Source organism: Lepisosteus platostomus, chromosome 15 (assembly GCF_059453375.1).
Source record: "Lepisosteus platostomus isolate fLepPlt1 chromosome 15, fLepPlt1.hap1, whole genome shotgun sequence".
In the NCBI taxonomy this organism is placed as follows: Eukaryota; Metazoa; Chordata; class Actinopteri; order Semionotiformes; family Lepisosteidae; genus Lepisosteus; species Lepisosteus platostomus.
Window position 1 is genome coordinate 19,501,485 of NC_142625.1, and position 13,691 is coordinate 19,515,175.

The 13,691-nt window shown below is 40.3% G+C and overlaps 1 protein-coding gene across 3 annotated transcripts; it reads right to left on the bottom strand.

Moving 5' to 3' along the window:
* Positions 1–188: 188 nt before the first annotated feature.
* LOC148648180 (calcium-responsive transactivator-like) lies at positions 189–13,678 on the bottom strand. 3 transcript variants are annotated; one of them, XM_088608268.1, is made up of 11 exons: positions 13,290–13,678; positions 11,940–12,016; positions 11,085–11,169; positions 10,026–10,170; positions 9,467–9,667; positions 8,939–9,103; positions 5,679–5,780; positions 5,241–5,333; positions 4,379–4,498; positions 3,420–3,547; positions 189–3,095 (listed from the first exon to the last, which is right to left on the bottom strand). In XM_088608268.1, exons 1-11 carry the CDS (start codon positions 13,356–13,358, stop codon positions 3,069–3,071), a joined length of 1,212 nt encoding a protein of 403 aa, XP_088464394.1. In that variant the 5' UTR covers positions 13,359–13,678; the 3' UTR covers positions 189–3,068. The 3 variants fall into 3 exon arrangements, with proteins under 3 accessions (XP_088464394.1, XP_088464395.1, XP_088464396.1); XM_088608269.1 differs by lacking the exon at positions 13,290–13,678 and adding an exon at positions 12,508–13,165; XM_088608270.1 differs by lacking the exon at positions 5,679–5,780.
* Positions 13,679–13,691: the final 13 nt, after the last annotated feature.

The window sequence follows — 13,691 nt, forward strand, 5'->3', positions numbered from 1 at the left end:
CTGGTCCCAACCTCCCCCTTACACACACCCGAGGAAGGATCCACAGCAGAAGCATTGGGTATTTTAACCCTTTTATTTTCCATTTTCAATGCAGAATTATCCTCTGCTTTTACCTTTGCAGATCACTCACCGATACAGATCCCCCACTCCGGTGCAACTTGGATGCACATTGACCACAAAGCAATAAAGAAGGTGAATGTTTATTTTTTATTTTTTCATAATAAACAGTAACAAAAAGAGAAAAAGTACTAACAGGCAATGCAGTACAGTATACTTGAAGATAAAACATTCATATTTGGTCAATGATCATACCAAAGCCCTCTCAACAAATGGATTACAATGACTTCTTTACATTATAAACAACATTTGAACAGAAGACAAACCTTTTAAGTTTTCAGAATCTAAATTAACTTTAGAACACACCATGTTGTGATATAGAGAACCCTACGATTGTCATGGAACAGTGTGAAATAATACAGCTGTCTGACAGCCAAACACAACAATGTGAAGGAGACTCTAAGCAGCATCAAAATGGGGATGAACTGTGCTGTTGTTTGTACTGGTAAAATTGCAGCACCCATACTTTTATTATTATATCTTTTTTAATAAATCAGTATATGGCATACTGTTGTTTTGCTACTTTGATATTTATAAATAACAAAAAAATCTGTGCTGTACATTATTTTGCCATGAAATAAAAATAATAAGGCAAATGTGTTTGTGGAACCTTTAACATGTCTTTTGACTTCTAACACAATACAAAAGACTCAATTATATGAATAAATCTGGCACTACAACATCTCACTCTTTACAGAGCTGTCTGGTAGAATGGGCAAAGAGATACCCATGCAAAAGGCAATCTCATATCATCCTCACACCCATTCTCCAAAGAAAGTCCTTTGCTTAAATAAAAATCATATCAAGGCAACATTTCTGTAACCATAAACATTATACGCCTACACATGTAGATAAGCACTATGAGTCTAACTGATACTATACACACCAAAAAATGATTCTCTTCCACTTTCACCTTGGGGCAGTTACCCACTGCAAAACCGGATGAAAAACTCCAGGAATATCCCGTACGCTACGATTTGGACTACCATGAATGACGAGTCAGAAGGCTATAGGAAAAGCTCCCAGAAGTCATTATTTTCTGGCAGACAAGGACATCACATTCCATCATGCCAGATTCCGCACACCACAGCAGCTCAGGGCATTCCAATCCTGGCTGAGATTTCTCCAGTGCCATTCCCATCTGGGCTCTCGGTTATTTCATTTAACTCATCATTAAACTAGTACTGTGCTATTTAAGGATACAAAATGTAATTAAACCTGTTTGTTAGTTTAATGATTTGATTATTGACACTTAACACAAAGACCAGGACTTGGAACAATTTGTAATCCTAATATCCTATTATACCAGTGCTTTATGTACAGATGAAACACTTTCACTTGTATGGTCCTAATCAATATATCCTCAGATCTGTTTTGTCCCAGGGGTCTTGTAGATTTCTCAGTCTAAATGATTATTTATCTGATGCGAGTAGTACAGTGTCACTGGTACAATAACCAGCAGGCTGTCTCAATTACATTACACATGCAAGTTCTGCAACACTTTGTGTCTCCTATAGAGTTCAGGTTATTGTTTTGTAATTGTACAGATTAAAAAAAGAGGGTAAACAATAGTGTTATACAAAAACAGTGTTCAATGAATTGGCTCATTACATCATTAAAAAACAGCAAATACATACATAAATATAAATACATACTAAAATAAATATCTCCCATCAACAATCCAAAATGTTTTATACAGTATGTTACCCTCAATTCATAAATTTCCAGAAATTCAAGGCAAATGAATTGTGACGGATTAAGCCGGTTATGTGTAAACTTATCTTTGAAAATTAGTGATTTCAGGTGATTTCTAAAACTACCTGGACTGAGACTCTCCAAAACCTGGTTTGGAGATCCCTGCTCTACTGTAATTGTCAACATTTTCAAGATGTAATAAATAAATTACATTCACAAAACTTGGAAAACAAGAAAAAAAATCGAATCTCCCATTTCTAGTCCTTCATTTCTTTTCATGCAGAGAATTACTTCAGAGATAAACCTGTGCCGCAACTAAAAATATGAAAACCATGTTTAAAAGTATGCATCTCTATCATAACACAAACCAGTGAAACATTCATTTCTTCTAAGTGCCTGATTCTTTAGTGAATTGGTACAGAGTATACACATGCTTTTATGAGTGGGCCAAATATAGAGCTGAAGAAATGTACTGTAGATATAACTGTCAAACCCCACCATGCAGTGCAATCTAGTACCTTTGTCTGTTTGGGGAAGCATATACAACTTTAAAATGGAAGAAAGAAGTAATGGCAACAATATAAAACCCGAGGTGAGGTGGCTGCAGAACCCTAAATCACACCGTTCAGGGGCAGGTGATGCCTGACCTTTTGCCCATGAATGAGAAATGAGTTCTAGAGTATGACTTGTAACCTTGGCTGTAACAGTACACCATATCTACACAAATGCTAAAGTGACACTCAGTTTAACAAAACCTGATAAATAAAGAGATTCAAATAAGACGCACTTCCAGAAATAAAATATATATATATAATACCACTGCTGTTCCTACCGACAACTAAAATGGGCCATTATCCCCTTCTTCTGCATCAGACATAATCTGTATTTGAGACAGAGCATGTAGACAGTACTGAAAATAATGGTTTGAGTTGTCTTTGAAATACGTCCTTTGATGTTGACAATAAGCCTTTTTGTCCAGACTTGCACAATTTTTAATTTACAATCTTAAAAACAAAATTAAAACAAATACACAATTGTTTTCACTTGACAGGTACTATGAGCAGCAACAATTCTTCTAAAAAAAAACGTTCCCAAACCCATACAGCTGCACTGAGTAAAACAACACACAAGAAACAGAGATTGAAAGGTCTCAGATCTGTTAGGTTACTATACACCAACAGATCATCACAGAATACAGAACAAAGGAAAATGTTTTCTTGTTGACTGCGTAGGAAATCTGCTGAAGAGCTTTTACCTTATTGCTGGTAGTTCCCATACTGGCCCTGTTACACAAAATAAAATATTTAAAATGATTACAGCAGTGCAAATGGTTCATGAATCCCAGAAGAATACTCCAAAAACAGAAACAGAAATCTACCAATCGTTAACAGTCTGCTGTCGGTTTCATTATAGTAAACTGGTCTCAATCATAGTGTACAGAACTTTTTAGCATTCTATTAGTTCTGAATTCATTCTTGGGACTAAGTGGAAATTAAAAATAAATCTTTCAGGTCTAATCCTATATTTATCGGTTTTAAGAAAGCACACAACATGCATTTGAAACACGAATGCGTCTCCTGTGAAGAGACAAGGCCAGAGTCACACACCTGCTCATATCCATAAGGTCGCTGTGTTTGTGCAGCAGGGCCAGACTGCGAGGGGCGATAGGAGCTGTACTGCTGCCCCTGCCCCTGCTGGTAGCTAGAGTACTGGGTGGAGGCTCCTTGTGCCGGGCCTAAGAAAAGAAGATACTCTATAGCATAGAATAATCCATCCATCCATCCATTTTCTAACCTCTTCTTCTAATTCAAGGTCAGAGGGGAGCAGGAGCCAATCCCAGCAAACAACGGGCACAAGCAGGGTACACTCCAGTCCATCCGCAGACACACACAGACTCACACCTAGGAGCAATTTTCCCAGAAGTCATATAACCAGTATGTTTTTGGACTGTGGGAGGAAAGCAGAGTACCCAGAGGAAACCCACGCACACTCTTCATAGACAGCACCCCAGGTTCAGAATTGAACCCTGGGCCCCAGCTCTGCAAGGCACCAATGCTAACCACTGTGCCGCCATGCCACCCATTGAAGAATAATATTTGCTTGCATTTGCACAGCACTTTTAATCTCAAAGAAACACAAAGCACTTCACATCCAGGAGGGGACCCATTTTATCTACCAGATGGTAGACGCAAAGCAGCCATTAAACCTCACTACCCTCACCTGCACAGCAGACTGGGTGGAGAAATGTTATTGTACTTTGCCAATAGAATTAAGGGTCCACATATTTAAAGATGTCTCTAAATAGGCCTCTCATCCTAGTAGTGGCCCGGGGCCATCCTTGCTTATCTACTGTTATCAGATCTTAGAGGCTCCTCTATCAATCTCACACCTCTTAGCAATACTCAAAGAAATCAGATGAGAACTGCTGCTTCTCTGCCAGGGTCACTCAATAAAACTGACCCTGTGTCTGTCTGATCGCCAATAAGCCTACTATTAAAGGTAGCCTTGACTGTCTTTGCTGGGTTCACAGACTCTGTCAGTCAGTCCCACAGACCTCTATTCTTACCATAGCCCTGCTGCTGTCCAGCATAACTTTGTTGGGTAGGGTACTGCTGCTGGCTGAAAGGCTGCTGTTGGCTGGAACCCTGTTGGTAGGATGCTTGCTGCTGGCTGTACTGCGAGTTTCCTACAGGCACAGGCCAAGAAAAAGGGCACTTATTAATGTTCTTGAAACTACTTGGCAAATATTACTACCGCTCTGGAAAATGAAATGCATTCTGCAGGGGAAAAGCACGGATGCCAGCTGGCTCCAGCAAAAGACTTAATAATCTGGATGTGTCTTTGCAGGATTCAGTGGACTATTTAAGGGGGCAAAGGAACAAGGTTTACGCCATGCTGAAAAGAGAAGAAGAGAAACACAGCATTTCAGCTGTGGAGCCTTCTTCGGGTTATTTAAGGGTGATCAACCTAAATACCCTCTACAAACACAGAGTTGTAAAGAAGGCTAAGATCATTATGTAGATTATGGCTCACCCCCTCCACTGTGAATTTACTCTCCTCCCATCTAGAAGACACATTTGTGCTCCCAGGTTTAATGGTAACAGACTCAGGGAGTCTTTTGTCCCCTCTGTAATCACATTCTCAAATTCTTTGCTGATGATGTTTGTCTGTTCTCGTGTATTGTTGTGTTGGACTCTGCTATAAAACGAATTTCCACCAGTGAATAATAAAACTTGAACTGAATTGAAAGACTAAGATACTGTCCGAGGTTTCTTGTATAAAGTAAGGTGAGTGTACAGGGAAAAAAGAAGAAAATAAAGAAAATATTTTGTACTTTTATATTAATCATATTTTTGGTATGGTAAAGTCACAGGTTGTTCAAACTATAAGGAAACCAGTGAAACCCAACACAGTTAAACCCAGAATACCTCCTTCATAGTAGTGCTGAGAGGACTCCTCAAAGCTTCTCTCATAGCTCTGCTCACTGTATGAAGACTGCTGGTAGGAGTATTCTCCATGGCCTGCAGAGACAACAATACCCAAGCACTCACTCCTCCATCCAACAAGGACAGAAGTAAATGAAATAACACATTGATCCTACAGATTTGTTTTTTTTACCAAGAAAAAACAGTTCTGAATTTTCTGCACACCACTGAATCAAAGTCACGCAATAGTGATATTGGTTGTGAATTCAATGCAGGAAATTGCTAGATGAAAGTCTAACATGAGGACTTAAAATCTAGAGAAGGATATAAGGCCTTGGATATAGAATAGGAATAGTTAAAAATAGAAAAATTAAAGTGCTATGACACGAATAGTGCTAACTGAAAGGGGTTTTGGAGATGAAGGAGAGAAGGTGTTATTACCATCGGGGTAATATTGCTGGTTAATGGGCTCGCTGGAGCTCTGACTGTGTCCATACTGCTCCCCGTAGAACTCCTCCTGTCCCATGTACTGCGGGGCTGATCCTGCAACAGACAGGTGACACTAGGAATGGTTAATCACTTGATTTGACCAAAATCGAGTTCTGGTGACTGGTGGAAGGGGTGTGAATGGGAAGGAGCAAGCAGCCCAACTCCAGTACTGGCAAATGACAGATTGAGGGCACCTAGAGGAATGAGGAGTTTTTTGAAACTCATCACAAAAACAGTTGAATAATGACCATAATGTATGTTAGCAGGTGTGAAATTAACTGGTGTGATACTCTTTAGAGCTTTCAGTTAAGGGGATTGTAAATATAGAGAAACAGGCAAAAGTCTGAGGGTAGTATTAATTCTGTTTGTGTTATGTTTGCCCTCTGGCTCATATAACTTCAACAGAAGACACCCTGTAACCTTCTGTGATGTGAAGTACTTTTTTTGGAAAATCATTTTGTTTTTATAAAATGCACGGAAAAAATTAAAGCCATTTTATAAAAACATTATAAAAAAACACATTCACTTTGAAACTAGACATTTTTTAAATACATGAGCAGTGAAAAAAATCCTGCTTTACTTAAGAGAAGGATGTGCAGAAAATTCATACACTGTACCATTTTGCCCTGAATTTCACAATGTTTACACAGCACTGATAAATAGAAAACCCTGTACAGTATATCTCAACAAAATCAGTTCCATAATTGGATCAGGCCCTAATCAAGATGGAATGAAGAAGTAGTCAAAATTGTTTTCCTGACCATCAGGAAGAAGACAACCCCACCTCTGTTCTTAAGAAGGACATGCTGGCGAGCTGCTACAAGGACAGTGATGGGCTGGAAGGAGGGATACAGGCAGGTACATGAGGTGTATGACGATCATGATTCTTCTATGTAACTGTGTGGAAGGGAGCCAGGTGTGGGCCTGACCTCCTCCTCAGGTTTCGCTAAAAAACTCCATAAGCTGACAACTTAAGAGTCTCGCCCCAACAGAAGGCAAATGTACAGTAAGCACTACACTGCGCAGGAGCTGTGGTAGTTCAACAAGGGTGTCTAGCTCCTGACTGGGAGGTCCTGGGTTCAATGCCTGGTAGAGGCAAGCGATGTACTGTAGCTTGCTCCAATTCCTTCCAGACGGCTCCCAGGTCCACTCAGCCTGCTTTCCAAATGAGTACTGGGTGTTAATCCTGCCGGGGGTAATGGGCCGGCCGGAGCGTGATGCTGACCACATCACCTCCACTTCCAGTGTCCCTTGCCCCCCATTCCCCATGAGCCTTTATGGCCTGAAAAGGGACTTACCTACAACATTGTCCAGCCCAACGATGCTGCTGTCATGGACAGACAGCTGGCCTCTCTACACCTACTACCAAACAACCTTTTTCTTTCAATATAACGTCCGTTGAGTCAGTCGAAAGGCGTGTCCACAGACTGCTTGAATGCAAAATTAACCATAACTCAAGTTGTGCCCAGAACATTAGCACTCCAGTATATAATACATACAAATCCTTATGTATTGAAATGATGTTTGAGTTACAGTCTCACCAACACCTCTGATCCATTCAGAGCGGGGAGCCCAGGCGACTGGCATTAGGGAGATTACACTCCAAATGGGCCGCCAATCCTTCGCAAGGCAGACGCAAACACTCACACCTAGGGCCAATTCTCCCAGAACCGAATTAGCCTACCAGTATGTCTTTAGAGTGTGGGAGAAAACCCACGCGAGCATGAGTAGAACACATAAACTCCACACAGACAGCACCCCCCAGTCCAGAGCTGAACCCAGGGCCCCAGTGCTGTGAGGCAGTAATGCTAACCACTGCGCCACTGTGCAACCCAACAGCTCTAAACCCCTGTGAAAATGTCATGTTCAAAAGCAAAATATTGAAAATATACCATGGGCTAAAGTTCTCTATGAAGTCATAGAGAAATTAAAGCAATTCCAGTAATTATTGATTACATCCAAAATTTTCCATTAAAACAATTTGTACAAGAAAGATGTTCCTTCTCCTTAATCATGTACTATACAACATGTTAAGCATTATACTTAGCATTAAACAAGGTTAAGCATACTGGACAGCACTGTATTTTTGCAGTACTATGCTTTAAACATACAGAGTCTGTGTGGGTGTATACTCCAAACATTATAACATTTCAAACAGTACACAACACCCCAAATTAAAGCGTTCATAAAAACATGTGCAGAGCTACTGTAAATTACAATAAAATAGTAATTTCTATAATATAGTAATTTCCCCAGCGTGTGAAATAATCAATGATCTACTACACATGCGAAATAGCTCATAAAGAGTAATACATGTCAATACCAGAACAAGCGGCAAAAAGAAAGCTGTGCACAATACTTTTAGGGGCAGTTTAGGGTTAATTTCAGGTCTGTTCTGGGGGATACAGAACAATACAGAATAAATGTTTCCACTTACAGATATACTGTACCACAGATTTCTTTTACATGAATGGAGCAAGCAGTGCTGTCATGCAGGGAGTGTGCTGTACCCACATCCATGTAAAACACACTGGAGAACATTAGAAACTATTTTTAGATCAACACTGACAAAAGCCAGTCCATGATTTACAGAGACTAAGACCAGACGTAACAGCAACAATAAATCTTAACTTGCTTCTTAAAGCTACACACGGATCACACAAAGGCTTACTGTGTTCAAAATACATGCACACTTTGTGATTTTGGACATGTAAAGTTTCACTGGTATAGTTAGCAGATTAAAAGCTACACCACAAACGTACTCCTGTATAGAAATGTATTGACCAGTTATTTGAAGTTTCACTGAAACAGATCCATTATAAACTTATCTTACACATCTTTTTTACCATTATGCTGAACACTGTTACTCCAACGCACCAGAATGTTTTGACTTTTTACACAAACATATTCAAACTGATCTTTTCTAAACCAACAAATACATAAAACACAAACCAAACCCGTCTGTGCATGCGAGAATTCGTTTTTTGATGTAAACTCTCTCCTCAAAGGCTAAGCAGTACACATAAACCACATACAATTCTTCCATTTAATTAATAAATAGAACAAACTGTCCAAAATCCATTCTATTTATTGTTTAAATAAGCATTTTGTACATGAAACAAAAACATGAAATGCTCTGTGGCCAACCATTTTCTTTTTTTTTTGGCCTTCTTTTTTTCACTTAAAGCCCAGTAGAAGAGCCCTTAACTTACCTTGCTGTGAAGGTCGGTATGAACCCATGGGTCTCTGGGCCATCATACTGTTGCCTTGGTTACCCTGTCCCAACATTCCTATGGACTGCTGCCCCTGATAGTGCTGGCTCCCGGCTTGTGCTGGGGAGTAATGGGATGTGGCAGCTTGTTGGTGCATCATTGTGACTGAAAACATGGTGGGGGAAATTTCAGTTTAAAGGGGAAAAAGAAAAGGCATTTGAACACTTAACAGTAAAAGTCTGTAGCCTTCTATCAGCATACAGACTATGCATTGCTGAACAATTATTAATTAACAGAGTGAATACACTTTGCATGGGTTCGTGTAACATAAGTGTAAATACATTACAGTGTATAATGTAGGTACAACTGGCTTTGCAACAGAGAACTAGAATTCAGAATGACAGCAGTGTGAATGAAGCTGATGAACCACGTCAGTATCATCGCGTAACAAAACAAATTAAAGGAGAAACACGGTTCTTCTTAGGACTCGTTGCTCCTGTCTAACCATTTAGAGAACCTTGTCCTCACCTTGGTTAGACTGCATGTTGAGGTTGCTTCGGGAAGCATAGCTGCCCATGGACTGACCCTGGCTTTGCATCTGCATGCCCTGTGAAGAGGACACCGAGTGGCTGTAGCCTGTGGCCGAACCATGGCTGCTGACTGGCATGCTCATGGAAGTGGTGGGGAGAGACGTCTGTCCCGACTGCTGCATGGACACATGACTTGGGCCTGTGGCAAGACAGAAGGGCAGTCTTCAGAAGTCGTCCTTCAAAACACATTCATAGTCTGCAACCTAGACAAGCCCTCTCTTCTCTTAAATGAATCAAAATTAATTGTTTTTCATAAGAATGGGTCCAAAAGGATGTCAATGGTTACAGGATCGTTTTCAGTCTTCAGACATGTCACATCCCAAAAAAAGAAGGCACTATATCTCAGGAACGAGATCTCAATGGCACAAACAAATGTGGTGGGTTTCATTGTGCTGTTCTTAGGGAGACCAGCTTCACGGAGCTAATGTGTTTCTAGATGCTCAGAACTAAGCTTTTACTTCACTTCTCTATCTCAAAAGCAAAGGAAAAGGCCACACCATTGCTCATCTGGCTCTGCATAAGAGAGGTGGGTGGCAGACCAGTTGCCATGCTGTCGTTCAGATTGCTCTGGGAGTGGAGCGACTGGCTCGACCCACTTTGGCTGATCCCTCCTGGGCCCATGTTCATGTTTTGGGTAGGCGGCTGTAAAAACACATTTATTGAGAAAAATCAGGCATTGCGCAAAATGAAAAATATGGGCACCTATCTTTATGAAATCCTTAAAAGACGCTTTAGTGCACAAGCTCCTCGCAAATAGCTCGGTCCCAATCTAATAGATGCTGGAAGAAGTGACAACGCTTCCAGCATCATAGTTTACCAATGAGCAAAGGTATGTCAAAGGCTCTCAACACTGTTAAACAGACCTCAAGAGTGCGTAAGGCAACTCCAGATAACTTGCTTGTAAGGGGCAATGACAAATAATACAAGACAACAGCTGCACTACACTAGTAAAAAGGCCAGATTTTCAAATTGTTCAAATTTTAATGGATACAGGGTTCCAGAACAAATCCACACAGAAGGCAAGTGACTTACTGGTGCTATGCAGAAGAAATACAGTACTATGCAAAACCAGTTCACAGAAGAGCAACCAGGTACTGTACATCCTCAGCCTTAAAGGAGCCTCCAATACTGACAGAATAAAACAACTAAACATATCACTCACGAAATGAGAAAAAAATGCAAGGGAACCCAATTCAAGTATTCAAACTCCTAAATGGCAATGACAAAGTGAACCCAATGGGCTTCTTTGGAAACAGTACTGAAATTTGTACCAGAGGACACAAACGAAAACTATCCTGGATTGCATTTAAAACTGAAAACGGGAGGTACGTTTTACACAAAGAGTTGCGGGAGTATTGAACAAGCTACTCAGCCATGATGTCGAAGCTGATACTCTGCCTGGATAGAATCCTCAGAGCAATTAGCCACACGCAAAAGGCTACAGGAGCCAAAAAGGACTTCTCTCATTTGTAACCCCACATGACAAGAAGCTTTGGGTTTTCAGATAACAGCCAAGCAAGGCCAGCAGCAGGCCAAAAAACACACTGAGCACTTACTGCAGGTAACAATGACTGCATGTTCTGATTGGAGTCCGCTATTGTTGCAAGATACACCAGGTTTCTGTGCAGTATTTGCTGGTATCTGTGAAAAGAAAGTTCAGTACATAAACCATCATATGAGAAACAACAACACAAAATATATTTGTCAACAAAGGTAGGAAATAAATGTGAATTAAAGCTCAAGCAGGCATTTTGCCTATGACAGCACTTGAAACTGTCCTTTAACAATCACTGAAATATTGAGAGTTGACAAGAACATAAATCTATTCTATATATCCAAAAAATAATGTTTGTATAATCTACAGTGCAGATGTAATTGATTTTTAAAAAGCCATGTTTATATGAATAAAGGGCAAACCTAGGAAAGGATTTAATATGCTTCAGGAAATAAATATTGGCTGGAAGGTTGCCGGTTCAAATCCCGCGGCCGGCAGAGGAATTCTACTCCGTTGGGCCCCTGAGCGAGGCCCTTAACCCCAACTGCTCCAGGGGCGCTGTACAATGGCTGACCCTGCGCTCTGACCCCAAGCTTCTCTCCCTGTCTGTGTATCTGTGTCTCATGGAGAGCAAACTGGGGTATGCAAGAAATTGTATATGGCTAATAAAGTGATCTTATCTTATCTTATTAAGTGCGCACAGTTGTTTTTGCCAAGTTAAACATAATAAACTGTGCAGAACAGCATAAACAACAAGCAGTTTTATATAAATACTCCTCTGATGTTTAAACCAAGTTTAACCAAGTATAATTTACTTTGGTAAGTAAATCGAAGCAAATGTGATAAGAACACAACAGTTGTACAGTTTAATATTGTGATTTACATCTTTGTTCTGCAGACCAGACAACATACTTACTGAGTGCATTCTGCAGTTTTCCCTTTACTCTGATAGTCCATAATACACTGGATCAGGTGATGGTTTTCGTCTAGCATCTTTGGGAAAGAAAAAAAAACATTTACTGTATATTAAGATATATGAATTAAAAATTAGTATTAAAGGTATTGGGGGCAGCACTATAGGACGTACAGACTGCTGGAATAATGTTGTTCAAGTCTTGCTTGTGGAGAAATGAACAAACTTCTCTCACACACAAAATCCGGAACCCACATAATTGTACTGTCAAAAATCATTCTTGCAGGACTGTATGTAGAGTAGGAGCACAATGTATCTGGGTCAGTGGATTCTCCGAGGCTCCATGAGTTGGCAGCAGGAGATCATTCAGAACAGTGCACGAAGGCGAGAAACGGGGTTGCTTCATCTAAGCTACAGTACATAGCCTCCTTCATTCGCCATCACTCATTCAACGGAGAAAGACAGCAACGCAGCAGCGCGACTTGGCTCAAGTCTCCGTCGCTGGTCTGTAAATCAAACCGACGGAAGCCTCTCGCGTCGTAAACGCGATGTAAAAGAATCGCAATCTCACCTGTAAAACAGTCACAGTAGCTCTGAAACGGGAACAAAGCTCTGCATCCTCACAGGCTATTGAACAAATCTGTCTGGTCCCAAGACTCTCCTGCCATTATCAGTCAGTGCAGCAAACACAGTAGCAGGCTACCTGCTCGTCAACTGCATGCCAGGCACTTCATTTCACCATCTTGACAAACCGCTAGAGTTCCGTTCTTTATCGCGGATTGCCTTAAGCATTCAGAATTTGGACTTTTTTTTAAAAAGACGAGCAGATTCATATTACACGAAAACAACATACAACGGTATCGTGCGCAGTCCCCAGAATATATCAATATACGTTGTATTGAAATCACCTATACGCAACACCTGGAAACAAAATTCATTTTAATTTAGCACCTGTTTCATTTTAAATGCACCGAATTACAACGCCTCCAAGACGCCTATTGTAGATCACATAATATAATGTTCAAGTAATATTTTACCACAAATTTTGTATTCTTAAATATGCAGGTTAGTTGTTTTAATTGTGGGGAAATTGCCTCTCCCATACAGATACACGCATTCTGCAGAAAAATAAACATTTAAAATAAAAAATACAGCAAAACATTTGTAAAAATCCATCATAGTCCCCATTAATCCAATAAGGCCATACACCTCGCTTTGTTAAGCTTATACTAGTTGACCATCTTCACAGTCCCTGATATACACTACTTTCCCACCATTGAAACACATTTCTCAGTAGTCAGCCAGCATTCAAAACCATCGCAATGACATCAAAATACAAAAACGCTTTATTACCTTTTGTATAGTTTGCTGTGTCACCTCCCCTTTACTTCTGGGGCGAGCCGAAGCGAACGCAACAGACATGATTATTTTTTAATATATAAAAAAACGCTTCTTTTTATTCTAATATTTTTATTATCTACCTCCTATTACAAGCTAAGGGTTCCCATGTCGTGAGATATACAGGGGGTGTTCGGCAAAACCTGGGCTATTCCAAAAGACACAAGAATCAAGGGGCAATTAATTTTGAAAGGTGTCTTGAACGCAAAATATTGTTATAATCTTTAGTGCAGGTCTGAAACGTGGCTAAATCGGGATTCCTTCTGGCATGTTTCGGAGATTTCGCTCCAGTAAGTTGCGTAGACATACCTCTGTCAGTTTTTGGTACAACCCCATTCTGAGGGCTCCTGCTGGAGT

Bases quoted from the DNA above. Each gene is read 5' to 3' on its own strand.
- LOC148648180 (XM_088608268.1), bottom strand. From the start codon at position 13,358: ATGTCTGTTGCGTTCGCTTCGGCTCGCCCCAGAAGTAAAGGGGAGGTG. The intron at 5,781-8,938 runs GTAAGTTAAGGG...TGTCTGTTGCAG, and splicing joins ATACCGACCTTCACAGCAAG to GATCAGCCCCGCAGTACATG. The intron at 3,096-3,419 runs GTGTGTGACTCT...TTTGTGTAACAG, and splicing joins GACCTTATGGATATGAGCAG to GGCCAGTATGGGAACTACCA.